This window comes from Talpa europaea (genome assembly GCF_964194135.1).
Source record: "Talpa europaea genome assembly, chromosome: X".
Lineage (NCBI taxonomy): Eukaryota > Metazoa > Chordata > Mammalia > Eulipotyphla > Talpidae > Talpa > Talpa europaea.
Window position 1 is genome coordinate 51,320,496 of NC_140081.1, and position 17,487 is coordinate 51,337,982.

Consider the following 17,487-nt stretch of genomic DNA (forward strand, 5'->3'; position numbering starts at 1 on the left):
TCATATGAGATTTCCTTTTTTTAAAATTATTTTTAAAGATTTATTTATTTATGCATACAAGAGCTGGGGTGCAGGCCAGAGATGCAGAGGGTGGGGGAGTTGAGAGGATTCATCAGAGACAGAGTGGGGAACAGAACAGGCAGATTGACCGAAGTAAACTCCTGAGGGGAGCAGCGGGCGAGTCAGAAGAGGTGTGCTGTGCCGTGTGTGTTGCTCCCTGGCCAGGGATTGAACTTGTGCTACAGAGGTTGTGGACAGCTTCATAGGTTGTGTCTTAACCTCTCGTGCCACCAGAGAGGCCCTCCTTTTTTATTTTTTTAAGGTATCCATACCACTTTCCATAGAGACAGAACCAAATAACATTCCCACCAACAGTAGCTGAGTGTTCCTTTTTCTCCATAAGCTCGCCAACATTTGTTGTTTCCATTCTTTTTGATATAGGCCATTCTTATAGGGATAAGCTGAGATTTCATTGATTTTGATTTGCATTTACCTTATAATAAGTGGTGTTGAACAATTATTCATGTGCCTGTTGTAGGCCGTCTGAATGTCTACTTTAGAAAAGTGTCTTAGGTGTTTTGCCCATTTACTAGGTTGTCTCATTTGTTGTTGGATTGTATAATTGTTGCAAAATAGCCCTTTTTCAGATGTCTGATATGCAGATATCTTCTCCCAGTCTGTAGTTTGCCTTTTTGTTTTTGTGATGATTTCTTTGAGGTCCAAAAGCTTTTTAGTTTGATGTGGTCCCTCTTGATAATTTTTGCTTTTGTTTCCCTGGCTGTTGGAGTTATGTCCTGAGATACAACTTTGTAGTGGATATCCTCTAGTGCATTCCTTATGATTTTGTTTATGGAGTCAGTTTTATATCCAAATCTTTAATCCATCTTGAATTTTTGTGTATGGAGTTAAGAATGGGTATAGTTTGATTTTTTTGCATGTGTTTATTTATGTTTCCCAAAACCATTTGTGGTTTTTTTTTTTTTCAATTGAGGCAACATTGGTTTACAACATTGTATATATTTTAGGGTTAAGGATCACAACTGTCACATGTATGTTACTATACCACACCCACCACCAAGGCACTGAAAGCTCCCCACCATCGTTTATTGTACCCCTTCCCCACTTTTCTCTCTTCCTCTTGCTCCTCTAATACCATTTGTTAAGGAAGCTTTCCTTTCTCCATTGTATGGTTGTGGTTCTTATGCCAAAGATTAACTGTCCATATTTTTGTGGTTTTACTTCTGGTCTTCATGTTCTATTCATTGGTATATGTTCTGTTTTTGTTCCAGTGTCACATTGTTTTGATTACTGTTGCTGTATAACAGTTTGAAATCCATGAGTTTGATACCTTCATTTTTCTCTTTTCTGTCAGGATAGTTTTGGCCATTCAGGATCTTTTGTGGTTCCACACAGAGCTTAGAGTTATTCTATTTCCTTGAAAAAAAAATCATTGGGATTTTGATAAGTATTGCATTGAGTCTGAAAATTGCTGTAGGTAATATGGCATTTTAATGATATTCTTCCAATTCATGAGCACGGGTTATCTTTCCAATTTTGTCTGCATTAGATTTCTAAAGATGGATAAAAATTGTTCTGATTATAGTTTGAACTACGAAAACATTTTTGAAACTTGAAAAATCAGCTTTTCCATTCTATTTCTGTTGTATTACAGGTTATATTCAACTGAAGCAAAAATACATTTTCCCACTCTCTGTATCCCTTCTCTTATTAATGACACTTCCATGAACCAACCATGTGAATTATTGGGTGTCCAGCAAACCCAGAGTGTAAGCAATTTATGTGGAAAATTCATATTAGATAGTTTTCTTATTAACAATTTATTAAGGTCCTCCCTGTTGGTGCAAAGGGTTAAGTCTCAGCACTATGAAGCTATGGCAGCCACTACAGCACGAGTTCGATCCCTGGCCAGGAAGCTAACTCACGTGGCGCAGCAAACCTCTCCTGTCTTGGCCGCTGCTCCCCTCAGCAATGTATTTCAGGCAATCCACCTGTTCTGCTCCCCACTCCGTCTCTGGTGAATCCTCCCAACCACCCCCCCCATACCTCTGGCCTACGCCCCAGCTCTTGTATGCACAAATAATTAATATCTTTTAAAAACAATTTATTAAATTAATATTTGCTTTTTCTTTCTTTTGTATCAAGCCCTGCAGCTGACCTATAGACTATTGATTCTCACTCACTGTCAGGTAGCTACTAAGTACCACAGATTCCTAGAAAGAACTGTTTTTTACTGTGCAGAATTAATTTTTCCTCCTGGCAATGATAGCAGTAAGTGGATCGATTATAAAATTAACCAAGGGATTGCACCAAAGAACAGTGTGACTACCATAAAATGAACTCTCGTTTTATTAACAAATTTTGTGGCACTTTTTTTTTCTAGGAATAAGAGCTTTTTAGTTTAGGCTGTGTCAGACAGTAAAAATAGAGACTTTTAAGAAGTGACTATTTGATAATATGGTATTGTTGTTACATTCTTAGAGTCTTTGGTACCAAAGTAATGATTTCCTGAGCCCTTGAGATCCTTTCTGTAGTATTTTGTCTTACTCATCTCTAAAAATGCTTTATATATACATGATAAGATCTCAGCCAGTTGCAATTCATGGGCCTTATTTGCATCCCAAATTCCAGCAATTTTAAATAAATAATAAACAATTGTGGAAATGTGTGTATTACCTGGATATTTGATGATATTGTATAATTATTTTATTATAGGTATGATAATAGCATTAAGGCATTTTTTTAAAAAAGAATAGTCTGTCTCTTAGAGTTACAGGTTTAAATATGTACATTATTTAAATATTAAAATTCTTTTAATAAGGAATATTATTTAAGAATTGTTTTTCTTAATGTTCCTAGGAATACATTTTGTACTTGTGGCTCTGATGGCTGGCAAGGCAGAAGTAAGATATAATCCTGCTATTATACAACCTGCGATAATAGCAGAGTTCATTCAAGAGCTTGGATTTGGAGCAACTGTGATGGAAAATGCTGATGAAGGGGATGGTGTTTTAGAATTTGTTGTAAGTGAGAATTTTTATGTGATTAATAAAATATACAAGGATAACTTGGTGAGAATTCAGAAAAGAGATCAAAAGATAACTAAAGGCTGGGAAAATAAGATATTAGAAAATTTTGGAAGCTAAAAAATAGAAGGATAAGATGTGATTTAATGGCTACCTTCAAGTATGGGATGTAAAAGATACTCTGTATTAAAAGCCACAAGAAAAAGTTCCTTTGAATGAAACAATGAAAATCAGATTTTAAAATATAGTATGATCCCTGCCTAGTTACATGTAAAAGAACTGCCAGATGTATTAAAAACTTAAATTTTATAAATGAAGACTTAAAACCAGGTAAGGCATAATTGTTTAAAGTGATCATTTTCTCCTATCAAGGAAGTCAGCTACGAGGTCTTTCCTATAGAAATATGAGCATACATAGGTAATATTTATTACATATTAAGGGCAACATTTAGAGGTAACCTAAATGTCCTTTAATTGGGAATAGATAAATTGTGTGTAGACATATTATAGAACATAATATGACTGTTTAAAAGAATAAAATAGATCACTATTAATTGAGAAGTAAAAACCTCTAGGATATATTATTTACTTAAACAATAAATGAAGTTTCTGTATTTTATGGTATAATGTAATTTAATTAAAAACCAGAAAATCATATGTATGTTTCCTTATATAATTAAATGTATAGGCAAATATTATGGAAAGCACTTATTTATAGACATCATTAGCAGTGTTTCAATCTAGGGTAGAAAATGAAATTGGGGGAGATGAGCAAAGAGAAACTTGTACATTTTAGAGATTTTAAATTTTTATAATTATAATCAATTCAAAGTTGATTTGTAACTTAAAGTTGTGACTGTTATTGTTAGTGTATTTTGAAGTCTTCTAAAAATTAATATTTGAGTAGGAAGGGATTTTCTGAATATCATTTTGAAAACATTAAAAGGAAAGATTGATATGTTCAGGTGCATAAAAATTTCTTGGGAAGAAAACACCATAAACAGAATCAAAAGGAAGTATGATAATTGTAGTTCATACAGTAGATGAAGGTGTATTTTCTTTCTTTTTTTTTTCAGGAAAAAGACTAATTATAATAAAGTAAAAATCAAAATCAACAAGCAACTATAAACCAGAGACACACTGTGGGGGCAGGGGAAGGGGAAGATGGATTAGGGTCAAAATAAGGAGGATGGGAATTGTATGGGGAATATAACCAAGATGAAAATGCATACATTCTGCAAAAATGAAAAATGATGTAAAAAATATATAAAATAAAAAAGAAGGTATATTTTCTTAATAGATGAAGAACCATTATAAATCTGTTAGAGGCAGCAACCAAAAAGAAAAATGTTAAAAGATATGAGCTTACACTTTACAGAAAAGTCTAAACAATATCTTGTTAAACATATAAAAACAAAGTTGATGTAAAGTCTATATCTATTAAGTCCAATGCCTGGACTTCCTCCAGGTCTGTTTCTATTGATTGCTTTTTTCTTGTGTATGGACCATACTTTTTTATTTCATTGCATATCTCACAATTTTTTGTTGAAAATATATTGTGGCAACTCTGGAAAAAAGATTCTTAGCCCCTCCTCAGGTTTTATTGTTACTGTTGTATGTTAGTGTTACTGTTTGTTTTCTAACTTTTCTGAACTAATGCTATAGTCTATATCCTTTATTGTGTGTGACCACTGAAATCTTTGCTTGTTTAGCTCAGTGGTCAGCTAATGATAGGACAGAGATTTTCTTAAATACCTGGAACCAATATGTCTTCCAGTCTTTTCTGTAAAGCACTGTATAAATGTTGAGGCATGCCTACAACAGTAAACCATGCAGTTGTCAACTTTGTCTTAGTCTTTACTTCATTCTTCCGCAGAGGCTAAACGTCAATTAGTGGTGAGAGGATACAATCATATTAGGTGTTTTCTGAGCATATTCACATCCCTGGACAATACCACAACCTTATTCATGTGCATAGCTGTTTAGACTTTTATTATAGTTTAGAGCTTTTTCAGATATCTTACTTGCCAGCTTATCCTTTTAGACTTTTTCTTTAACCTGTTGTTTGTCCCAACTACTAACCATCAGTCCAGCTGGCACAAGGTAAATAATTGCCTCTAATTGTTTTTGGAAAATTCTCCTGGAGAAAAGGCTTTTTGCAGTCACTGATCCTCAGTTAGGGCAAACACAAATATCTTTGCAAGTGGGATATTTGAGGTAACCATCAGACAAGTCAAAAACATTTCTCTAGGAACAGGTCTTTGAAGGAACTCCAACCCTCTTCTGTCGTCTCTGGTGGTGTCCTTGATGCTACTTTTCATTGTGTTTATAGGTTATTAGTCTTCATGACTATAACAGACTAGACTGAAGTAAACTGGAATAAAGTAAATTTTAATTCCACATAGCTTGCTATTTTATCAGGATTCAGCTAATTTTCTTTAATATGTGCTTCCTGAATTGTTGTAAGCTTTATTAAATTTATGAAAATGTTGGTTCTAAGCATTTTCCCCCTGTTTTCTCATTGCTTTTATGGAGGAACAAACATTCAGAGATCCTTATTCCACTGTTAATTACATCCCTTCAGTAGATATTCTTAAATAAATGCTTCATAAGTTATATACTCTGGTCACTTTCCAGTGTCTTTTAATGGTTGTTTTTTGAAGCTTTGTCCAGTTTCATCATTGCTGTTGGGGAAAGGGTTTGCTGAACTCCTCATACAGTCATTCCAGAAGTTTTGCCTCTCCCTTAATTTTAGAATTTAATACCCAGTTGAACTATTATCTCACTGAAGACAGGACATTTTTGTAGAAATATACAAAGGTGCATACAAAGGTAGAAAACTTTTGCCATCCATTAACCTTCAGTGAAGTATTATTTTTAAAATTTTTAAAAAAGATTTTGTTTTTGCATAGAAGAACTGGTGTGTAGGCCAGAGGTGCAGGGGATGAGAGGATTCACCAGAGACAGTGTGGGGAGCAGAACAGGAAGATTTACTGAAACACACTGCTAAGGGGAGCAGCAGGTGAGAAAGGAGCGGTCTGTTGTGCCATGTGTGGGTTAGTTCCTTGGCCAGGCATTGAACTCAGGTCCTGGCTTTCACAGTGATAGTGCTGAGACTTAACCCCTAGGCTACGAAGGAGGCCCTCAGTGAAGTATTATTAAAGGCAATATACACTTAAGCAGGATAAAAAAAAATTAGAAGGAAGCAAGGCATTGAATATAAGAAACAATGATAGAAGTCAAATCCTCTATCACTGAGTAGTGACAAGAAGAGGGAAACTTCAGTGATATCAATTTAACCTATTGCAGCTGGTACCTTATTTATGTTCCATGTGATATAAAAAGTGGTCTAATAATCATATATATAAAATTTATTAATAGTTCTAATAAGACTTTATTATAAGAGTTGTTTCAGTTTAAAGTAAGCTCATGTTTAATGGTAGAAAAAAGTGTATTTCTGAATAACAGAGCCTTTATCTTTAACAGGTAAGAGGAATGACTTGTGCCTCCTGTGTTCATAAAATAGAGTCTACCCTCACAAAACATAGAGGGATATTCTACTGCTCTGTGGCCCTGGCAACCAACAAAGCACATATTAAATATGACCAAGAAATTATTGGTCCCAGAGATATTATCCATACAATTGAAGTAAGTGGCAAGACTTTGCATTTCTGTGCTCTTTCCTATTCAGTTAGCATTCCCTTGAGTCACTTCTGGTTTATATCAAACAGAAACAGTGAAGAACATCTGATTTCTAGACAAGATCTGTCTCAACTCAATGTAAATGTGTCTCCCTTGTTTCTTTTCTTTTTTCTTCTTTTTTTGGAGGGGGCTTTGTCAGGAGACTTGGGTTAGGGCACCTTGGCATTATTAAATCAGAAGCACACTTAAGTTAGAAGCACAAATCATTTAAAAATATATCATTTAAAAATATTTAGAAAATGGAAGTAAAGTATAATTTGTTATGAGTCAGATTCATGTTAATCACTGAGAAATTGAAACATCCTATTATACTTTACACTTGCTCTTAACCAAAAGGCCCAGAAGCAATCATCCTACTATACTTTATGATGTGTTAAGTCAAAGAAAATGACGTATATTTAAGTTCAAGTAAGAAATTTAAAAGACAAACTTAGACTGATCCTTGAAAGTAGACTATAGATCTGAGACATTCAGGAAGGGAAGGGAGAGTAGAGACGGGGGCAGGACAGCACAGTGGAGTGTGGTAGAGGACTCTGGGCACTTGGGTGGTGGAAAAATGATGGTGGCCACAGCTGAGGGGAGAAAATAAACAAGGATGTTTAAAAACAATTTTTTTAAAAAAGACCAAGCCCTTTCCTTTGTGAAAAATTCATCCTGTGTTCTTCAGTAAATCTTAACTGGTAGTAAATGTGAAAGTGCTTTAAACGTTCAGTGTGGTATAGGGTCGATGTTCTAAATGATCTAAAGTATATTAATAGTTCAGATAAGATCCTAAAAGTATAGAAAAAGATGTCATTAACAGCTTTGTGAAGCTAGCATTATTGAATACCTACTATGTGCTAGTTACCAGGACTGCAAAATTTCAACTATTAATTTAATTCTCACAACCACACTGTCATCTTTATTTTGAAGGTGAGGAAACTCTGGTTAAGAGAAGTTTCTTGCCCAAAGTCACATAGCTATTAAGTGTCATAGATGGGATGTGAGCCTAATCTTTCTGATTCCAGTGCTCATATTTGTTCCTTTCCCTGTGCTACATTGCCAACAAATGTGAGATGGCAGCATTTCCCTTAACAGTTGAAAATATAGTTTATATTACTGTCTATGCTCAGGTGACTCTTAGGTTTAGTTTTCTCTTAATACTTTGTATTATTAAGGAAAATAATTTTTGCTCATGTTCTTTTTTTCTGATAGATCAAGAGTAAATACTACATATATAGTGTGAATAATACTATATGTTAATACTAACATTGTTATATATGTATAATAATGCTATTATTCATATATGTATGAAAATTTTTTTGTGACCTATTTAGCTTTCTGCTCTTCACAGGATAATAGGTCAATAGATGCTAAAGCTAAAATTAAAACAAAACTGATTAATACTACTATATGATGTTCGTCTGAATGTAACAGTTATAATTTTTTGATGAATTTTGTCTTTATTAGGTCATCAAATACTCTTTGATTTCTACCTTTATTCAAAATTACTTATTGGAGGTTTTAATTTATTTTTTGATATAATAAAATTGCTTACTGAGGACAACTGCACTTGAGTTAAGTCATTAGTTTGAGAACAGTAGGGTAGACAATAACTGGAGTTGAGGAAATATATCTTTGATGAAATATTAGAAAAATGGTAATTATGATCACGAATCACATCTTCAACTTGGTATTCTCCAGAGTGACTTGCACTCAGTAATTAAACTGAATTGTTCTTAATGACAATATCATGGTTTAGAATCTTCCAGGTATTATTTATATATTAAGTGAAGTAATTGTTTTCTCATGAATTTTCTCAGAGCTTAGGTTTTGAAGCTTCTTTGGTCAAGAAGGATCGGTCAGCCAGCCACCTAGACCATAAACGAGAAATAAAACAGTTAAGTATTTATGGAGTGCCAGTGAAAAGCAGATTTTTTGACTCGTATCAAATTTAACGTTATGTTATCATATCAAATTTTACGTCATCCTTATATTGGGTGGAGTATCACAATTTGTATTTCCCTGTAATGCATGGAATCTTTAACTGTTACCTACTTTCTAAAATGGTTTTTCTTTTCTATGTAAGATGGAGACGGTCTTTCCTTGTGAGCCTGTTTTTCTGTATTCCTGTAATGGGACTGATGATATATATGATGGTTATGGACCACCACCTTGCAAGTCTTCACCATAATCAGAACACGAGTCAAGAAGAAATGATCATTATTCATTCTTCTATGTTCTTGGAGCACCAGATCCTGCCAGGATTATCCATTATGAATTTGCTATCATTTTTATTTTGTGTACCTGTACAGGCAAGTGAAATGTTAGCAAGTATATTTGTTACAATGAAAAATAGCCAAAATGTGGCAAGCAAGGCTATTTTTAATTGAAAAACAAATATCAGAAGTCCGACCATTTTAAGCTGGATGTTTTACAAAAAATAATCTTAAACCGAGTGGTTTGTTAAAGTAGATAATAGATTCCATTTAACTCCTAACATATTGTTTAATGACAAAGCAGACAAGTATTCAGTTGTCGTGGTATTCTTATCAGCTATTGTATATATAGCTTGATATTCAAAGTTATTATATTACTAGAGTTTATCTCTTTTTTAAGCAGTATTCCATTGTGTATATATACCACATCGTTCTAATCTATTCATCTGTCCTTGGGCATTTAGGTTATTTCCATAACTTGGTCATTGAAAATAGTGCTGCAATGAACACAGGAGTGTGTACAATCCTTCACATTAGTGTTTTTGGTTTTTTTTTTTTAAGATTGATTTATTTATTTTATACAAGAACCGGGGTACAGACCAGATGTGCGGGAGGGTGAGAGGATTCACCAGAGACAGAGCGGGGAGCAGAAAAAGCAGACTGATGAAATACACTGCTGAGGGGAGCAGCGGGCGGGACAGGAGAGGTCTGCCCCTCCATGTGGGACCCTCGCCAGCCGGTCAGGATCTAACTGGTGCTGCAGAGGCTGCAGACAGCTTCACAGTGTGGTGCTCAACTGCCTGTGCCACCAGGGGAGGCCCGCATATTAGTGTTTTTGTATTCCCTGGAGATATGTAGGAGTGAAATTTCTGGATAATATGGTAGATCTACTTTTAATATTTTGAGAAACCTTCATACTGTATTCCATAGAAGCTAGACCAGTCTACATTCCTTCTAATGTATACAAGGGTTCCTTATTTTCCGCACCCTCACCAACACTTGAGTTTTTGGCATTTTTAATATGGGCCACTCTTACAAGTGTGATGTGGTATCTCATTGTGGTTGTTTTCTTTTGGTATTGCTTTTTTATTGAAGTAACAATGGTTTACAATACTGCGTATGTTTCAGAGATATAGGTTCATATTTCTTCAGATGTATCTTACCTAGCACCTGTACCTGTAGTCTTTACCATAGTCTGGGGGCTCTCCTCACTTTGCTTGAAAGTTCTCCTCACTTCACTTCAAAGTTCAACCTCCCCATATGGTAACCTCAATTCTGTAGTCAGATTTCTAGGGTTTGTTTTAGTTTGGTTTTATCTGTTCCTTTTTTGTCCCATTTTATTCTATGTGAGTGAAATCATTCCGTATTTGTATTTTTCCTTTTACTTAGCATAATCCCCTCCAGTTCCATCCATGTTGTCACAAATGGCAAAAGTTCATCTTTTTTTTAATAGCTGAGTAGTATTTCATTGTGTATATATACCACATCCTCTTAACCTACTCATATATTGTTAGGCACTTAGGTTTTTTCCATGGCTTGACTACTGTAAATAGTGTTGCAATGAATATGGGTGTGCATATGTTCTGCTGAATTAGTGCTTCATATAGATATATAGGAATGGACTTGCTGGGTTCTATGGTAGATCTATTTTTAATATTTTGAGAAACCTCCATATTGTTTTCTATGTGGACTGAACCAGTCTACAATCCCACTAACAGCATATGAAAATTCCTTTTTCTCCATGTCCTTTCGAACATTTGATATTTCTGGTCTTTTTGATATGAGTCATTGTCACAGGTGTGACATGGTAGATCATTGTAGTTTTGATTTGCATTTTCCTGATGACAGGTGATAATGAGTATTTTTTAATGTATCTGTTGGCCATTACTATGTCTTCTTTGGGGAATTGCCTGCCCATTTTTTTGATTGACTTACTTTCCTTTTGTTGAGTTGTATGAGTTCTTTGTAAATTTTGTACATTAGCTCCTTGTTACATGTATAATGTGAAGATATTTTCTCTCATTCAGTGTGTATCTTTTTGTTTTAATGATAACTTCTTTCCCTGTGTAGAAGCTTTTTAGTTTGCGATAGTCCATTTGTTTATGTTTTCTTTCATTTGCCACTGGAATTGAATTCCAAAGACATCACTGAAGCCAGTGTTGTGGCGTGTTTTGCCTCTTTTCCTCTATGTATTTTATACTTTCAGGCTTTACATCCAAGTCTTTAACCCATGTTGAATTAATTTTTATGTAGTGTAAGATATTACTCTGGTTTCATTCTTTTATATGATGTTTTCCTAACACCATTTGTTGAAGAGACTTGCCATTTTCCCCTGTGTGTGCTTGGCTCTTTTGTCATAGATTAATAGTTCATATAATTGTAGGTTTATTTCTGGATTCTCAATTACTTTCCATTCATCTGTGTGTCTATTTTTATGCCAATACCATACTGTTTTGGTTATGATAGCTGTATAGTTTGATGTCTTGGAGTGTGATACCTCCATCTTTTTTGTCAGTTGTCTTGGGCTACTCAGGGTCTTTTATGGTTCCATATAAATTTCAGTAATATTTGTTTTGTTTCTTTGAAAAATGCCCCTTTGAAACTTTGATGGGAATTGCATTGAATTAGTATGTTCTTTCATGTAAGATGGTCACTTTAATGATACTAGTTTTTCCATTCCAGGAATATGGAATATCTTTCCACCTCTTTGCGTCTTCTATTTCTTTTTTTTTTTTTTTAAAGATTTATTTATTTATTTATACAAGCACTGGGTACAGTCAGAAGTGCGGAAGGGTGAGAGAATTCACCAGAGCCAGATCAGGGAGCAGAACAGGCAGACTGACAAAATACACTGCTGAGGGGAGCAGCGGGGTGGCAGGAGAGATCTGCGTGCCGTGTGGGACCCTCACCCGGCAGCTGGGGATCGAACCGGCACTGCAGAGGCTGCAGGCAGCTTTGCAGCCCAGCGCTCAACTGCTGTGCCACTAGGGGAGGCCCAACGCTTCTAGTTCTTATAACAATGTCTTATGTTTTGTTGTATAGGTCCTTTGCTTTCCTTATAAACTTTATTCCTAGGTATTTAATTCTTTGATGTGATAGTAAATGATATTGCTTTCTTGATTTCTTTCTATTTTAGTTCATTGTATATAGGAATAGAAGTGATTTTTGTATATTGATTTTTGTAATCTGCAACTTTACCAACTCAAAAAAGTTTCCAAACTTTTTAGTGGAGTCTTTAAGATTTTCTGTGTATATTAAGTCACATGCAACTAGTGATAGTTTTACTTATTCATTCCCAATTTGGATTCCTTTTATATCCTTCTCTTCCCCAATTACTCTATCTAAAATTTCCAATATTATTTTGAATAGTAGTCGTCAATGTGAACATCCTTGTACCTGATCTTAGAGGAAAAGCTTTCACTTTCTTACCATTGAATATGGTGATTGCTGTGGGTTTGTTATATTATGATCTTTATTATGTAGAGATATGTTCCTTCTATCCCCATTTTTGAGAGTTTTTATTTTAAATGGATTTTGAATCTTATCAAATAATTTCTACATCTTATGATCATATTCTTACTATGTTTTCTTTTGTTGATGTGGTGGATTTCATTCACTGATTTTCAGATGTTCAACCATCTTGATGTTGTAGAATAAATCCCAGTTGGTCATGAGGTATGATCCTTTTAATGTGTTGTTGAATTAGGTTTACAAAGATTTTGTTAAAATTTGTGCATCCAAGTTTATCATGAATATTGTTCTGTAGAATTTTTTTATACTTTTGATATCAGAGTAATGTTGGCCTTGTAAAATATGTTTGGAAGCATTCCCACTTCCTTAGTTTTTTTGCAAGAGTTTGAGAAAGGTAAGTATTAGTTCTTTGAAGGATTGATACATCTCACTAGTGAAAACATCTGGTCTGGACTTTTGTTTTTTGTGAAACTTTTGATTACTGTTTCAAGTTTCTTTCTTGTAGTTGGTCTTTTCAGGTTTTCTATTTCTTCCTGATTCAATCTCAAAAGTTTTTATGCTTCCATGTATTTGTCCATTTCTTCTTGATTATTCAATTTATTGGCATGCTGTATTCATATATTGGCATGTAGTCTCTTACAGTTCTTTGTATTATGGAAATGTTGTAACTTCTCTTTTGTTTCTTCTTTTCTGACTCTTTTGGAGTTTTTGCCTTGTATTCCTTTATGAGTCAAATAAAGGTTTGTCTGTTTTTTTCCAAAGAACTGGCTTTTGGTTTCATTGATATTTTGAACTGTCTTTTTTATTTCTCTTTCATTTATTTCTATTATTATATTATTTCCCTCCTACTGGGTTTTGGTTTCTTCTTCTTTTTCTAATTCCTTAATGTGTAAATTTAAGTTATTTATTTGAGATATTTCTTGACTTGATATGGACCTCTATTGTATGCATCCCTCTTGGTACTGCTTTTGCTGCATCCCATAGGTTCTGGTTGCTCACATCTTCATTTAATTTCTCAAGGTATTTTTTAATTTCTCCTTGTTTTCCCCATTAAATCAAAATTTTGGTCATTTTCTATTTTGGTAACATTGTAATAAGAGCAGACACTTGATATACTTTCTATCTTCCTGAATTTATTAACGTTTATTTTGTGACCCAACATGTGATCTGTCCTGAAAAATGTTCCATATGTACTTGAGAAGAATCCATACTCAAATTTTTGGAGGTGCACTGTCTAGAAATGTCTGTTAGACACATCTGGCTTAACTCCTCATTTAAGATTATTGTTTCCTTTTTCATTTTCTATCTGGTTGATCTGTCCATTGATATAATTGGGTATTGAATTCCTCTCTTACTAAATAGCTGCTTTCAATGTCTCTTTTTAGGTTTGTTAGTAGTTGCTTTATATATTTTATGATCCTGTAGTGCATATATATGTGTGTATATATACATAGATGAGAATTTTGTCTTCCTCATATATTGATCCCTTAGTCATTATATAATGTCCATCCCTGTCTCTTATACCTTTTTTAGCTGGAAGTCTATTTTATCTGATGTAAGTATGACTTTCCCAGCTTTTCTTAGGATGCCATTTGCTTGTAGGATTGTTTTCTTATCTTTTACTTTGAGCCTGTGTTTATCTTTTCAGTCCCATTGTGAGATAAACTTTAATTGTGGAATACTTCTTTTTAATAAATCTGTTTCTTTATTGGCTTCTTATAGAAGCCAATAATGATTTTCAAAAACATTTTAGTATGTTTCTGTATACTGAAAATTAAGTTTTTCAGTTATATTTTCCAATAAAAACAGCCAATGATTATAATAATGTGATACATTATTTAGGTTAGATTTTGGAAATGGGAGTTGAGTTTTATTTAAAAATAAAAAAATATTTGTTAAAGAATGTAATTATTTTCTTAGTTCATGATTTTGCTAGGATCAAAAAGAAAAATCTAAGAACCATCTGATTTTCTTTATACTATAGAATATCTGTTGGGTCACAGAGAACAGTTGCAAAGGGCTTGTAAAGCAGCTTGAATCTGTCCATACATCTATATCTTCTAAAACATAAACACTGTTATTTCAGCTTAAAATCTCTTCTTAATATTTATTAATTAGATAGGAAATTAACATTGGGACTGTGTGTTAGTTATTGAGATATATATGTGAATTTCACATTTTTTTAAGAAACAATGATTATTTTTCCTGTATTTCAGTTTTTCGGAGGATGGTACTTCTACATTCAGGCCTACAAAGCACTGAAGCATAAAACTGCAAATATGGATGTGCTGATTGTGCTGGCAACCACCATTGCATTTGCTTACTCTTTGGTTATTCTTCTGGTTGCAATGTACGAGAGAGCCAAAGTGAACCCTATTACTTTCTTTGACACACCTCCTATGCTATTTGTGTTTATTGCACTAGGCCGGTGGCTAGAACATATAGCAAAGGTAATGCAAGAAAGGGTGATGTTTGTAATATCTTGGGTAGATAAATGACCAATAATATTTTCTAGTCCAAGTATTGGAAATATAAAGTGATTTACATTTCAGTTAATGATCTACTGAAATAAGTATTTTTGTTTTGGGAATATTTTAAGTTAAACATTCCTTTAGAAAATTCCTTAAATTAATGGGATTAGTATAGTACACAGTATTGTATGTTCATGTTTATTTTGAGAGAAACATTTGAGAAGTATTTATTTATAGCACATTATTTTTTTTTAATATTTCTTTTTTTTTTTAAAGATTATTTATTTATTTATACAAGCACTGGGTACAGTCAGAAGCATGGGAGGGTGAGAGAATTCACCAGAGCCAGATTGGGGAACAGAACAAGCAGACTGATGAAATGCACTGATGAGGGGAGCAGTGGGCGTGGCAGGAGAGGTCTGCGCACCATTTGGGACCCTCACCGGTGGTCGGGGATTGAACCTGCACTGCAGAGGCTGCGGGCAGCTTCGCAGCCCAGCGCTCAACCACTGCACCACCAGGGGAGGCCCTATAGCCCATTATTAATTGAAAAGTTGATGTGACCACAAGGTTTCTAATGATGATGGGGAAAAATTCACCTATAGTTCCATGAGATAATGGAAACCACTTTCTATTCCTGTTATATATAACTTTTTCATGTATAGAGTGGCAAATACAATACTTATACCACTTTGTACCCTTAACCCTGTAAAGTTTTCCCCGTTTTTACAGTCTAGATAATTATTTGATATTTCTAATAAAACTGTCAAATCATTGTGCTGTAAATTAAAAAAACACTGTGATTTGGTTCTCAATTAGATTCTTGATAATTTTTAATTTTAGGTAGTCCTGATTAAGCATATTCATATCTACTGGTCATTTCTATTGAACTAGTATCTTAGGATAAATTTCAAAGGACATGATTAAAGGGCATAAGTCTTTCTGTGGATCATTTAACAATTTTTGGCCAGCACAGGTGTGTTGGAAGTAGTTTTACTACAACTTTGACAACATTGACTCCTATCTAAATTATTGGTAATTTAGTAGGCATTAAATGGTATCATAGAATTGCTTTAGTTTGTATTTCTTCCATTAATATCAGGGATAAAAGTTTACCACACGCTGGGTATTTATATTTCTTCCTAAATGAATTGCCTATTTATGTCCCTTCCATGTGTACTTATTGAGATCCTGATGTTATTAATTGACACTATTTCTTGATATATTATAACTGATAATACACTTTATATTTTGTCTACATTATATTATAAAAGTAGAACATTTTCTGATTTAAACTAGTTATTATTCCTAAAGCTGTGTTTTTGGAAAATATTAAGTATTATATCTGTATCTTAGGTAAACCTGAACTTTTTCTCCTTAGCATCGTTAACATTTTTGTTTTAATTTTAGGGCAAAACATCAGAAGCTCTTGCCAAACTAATTTCACTACAAGCTACAGAAGCAACTATTGTAACTCTTAACTCTGATAATATCCTCCTGAGGTATTTATCTTTATTTTTCCCCTTTTTGTTTTTAGCTTCTTATGGAAAGTTAGTTAAGTATGCATAGTTGAGAGAAGAATATAATGAACCACTTAATTTATTTTCAAGATGTGTCAATTATTTTCATTTTGCCACACTTTTACTACACCTATACATTTTATCATTTTTTTGTATGTGGTAGTATTTTAAAGCAAATCCCAGTTACATGATTTTATTGCTAAATATTCCTCTAGTATCTCTTTAAAAGGGGCATATTCTTATATAATTATAGTACCATATTTCATACAGAGATGAATAATAATTGTTTAATATCATGTAATACACAATCCATATTCCTCTTTCTCCTGTTTTCTCTAAAATATTTTAAGTTACTTCATTGAAATAGACTTCAAAGTGGTCCATATGTCATGCATTGATTGAGGTATTTCTTTGTTTTAATGTAATTTTAAAAAAGATTATTTATGTGTAGAAGAACTGGGGTGTAGGCCAGAGGTATGGAGGGGGCAGGTGAAAGGATTCACCCCAAAGACAGAGTGGGGAGCAGAATAAGCAAATCTACTGAAATATATTGCTAAGGAGAACAGCAGGTGAGATAGGAGATGTCTGCTGTGTCATATGTGTGTTAGCTTCCTGGCTGGGATTGAACTCAGGCTGCAGTGGTAATAGCATAAGAACGCTCAGACTTACTTAGCCCCTACGACACTACAGAGGCCCATACTGAGGTATATCTTTTAACAGCTCCATCCTTTTTCTCCCTCCTCCCTCTTCTTACAATTGACTTCTTAAAGAAGCATCATCAGCTGTCCTTAGAGTATCCCAGTTTGTTTCTTCTCTTTCCTTCTATAAAGTGTTATTTAACTTGTCCTGTAACTCCTGTTATCTACAAACTGAAAGTTAGAGCTAAAGATTTGAAGGATGTATTTCTCAATTGTATATTCAAAATTATTAAGCAAGTTTTCACAGTAAATTGTTTACTTAAATAAAACCCATTTCACATTTTGTAAAGCTTACATTTATTCATTCCTTGGTTATTCAGCAATAATTTAGAGTACCTACTTTGTACTAGATATTGAGCTATTCCCCAGTAGTAAACAGGACT

General features: G+C 33.9%; 1 protein-coding gene across 2 annotated transcripts in view; it reads left to right on the forward strand.

The window, feature by feature from the left end:
* Window positions 1–17,487, forward strand: part of ATP7A (ATPase copper transporting alpha) — a gene marked incomplete at both ends in the record, with an annotated part of 114,605 nt that overhangs the window by 68,147 nt on the left and 28,971 nt on the right. Inside the window, 6 exons of one of the 2 annotated variants that reach the window (XM_084258486.1) lie at window positions 2,878–3,041; window positions 6,531–6,692; window positions 8,549–8,625; window positions 8,815–9,040; window positions 14,632–14,865; window positions 16,297–16,388. In XM_084258486.1, the coding sequence (XP_084114612.1) occupies window positions 2,878–3,041; window positions 6,531–6,692; window positions 8,549–8,625; window positions 8,815–9,040; window positions 14,632–14,865; window positions 16,297–16,388 (955 nt within the window). The remainder of the gene's footprint in view (window positions 1–2,877; window positions 3,042–6,530; window positions 6,693–8,548; window positions 8,626–8,814; window positions 9,041–14,631; window positions 14,866–16,296; window positions 16,389–17,487) is intronic. The other variant, XM_084258485.1, reaches the window with a different exon arrangement.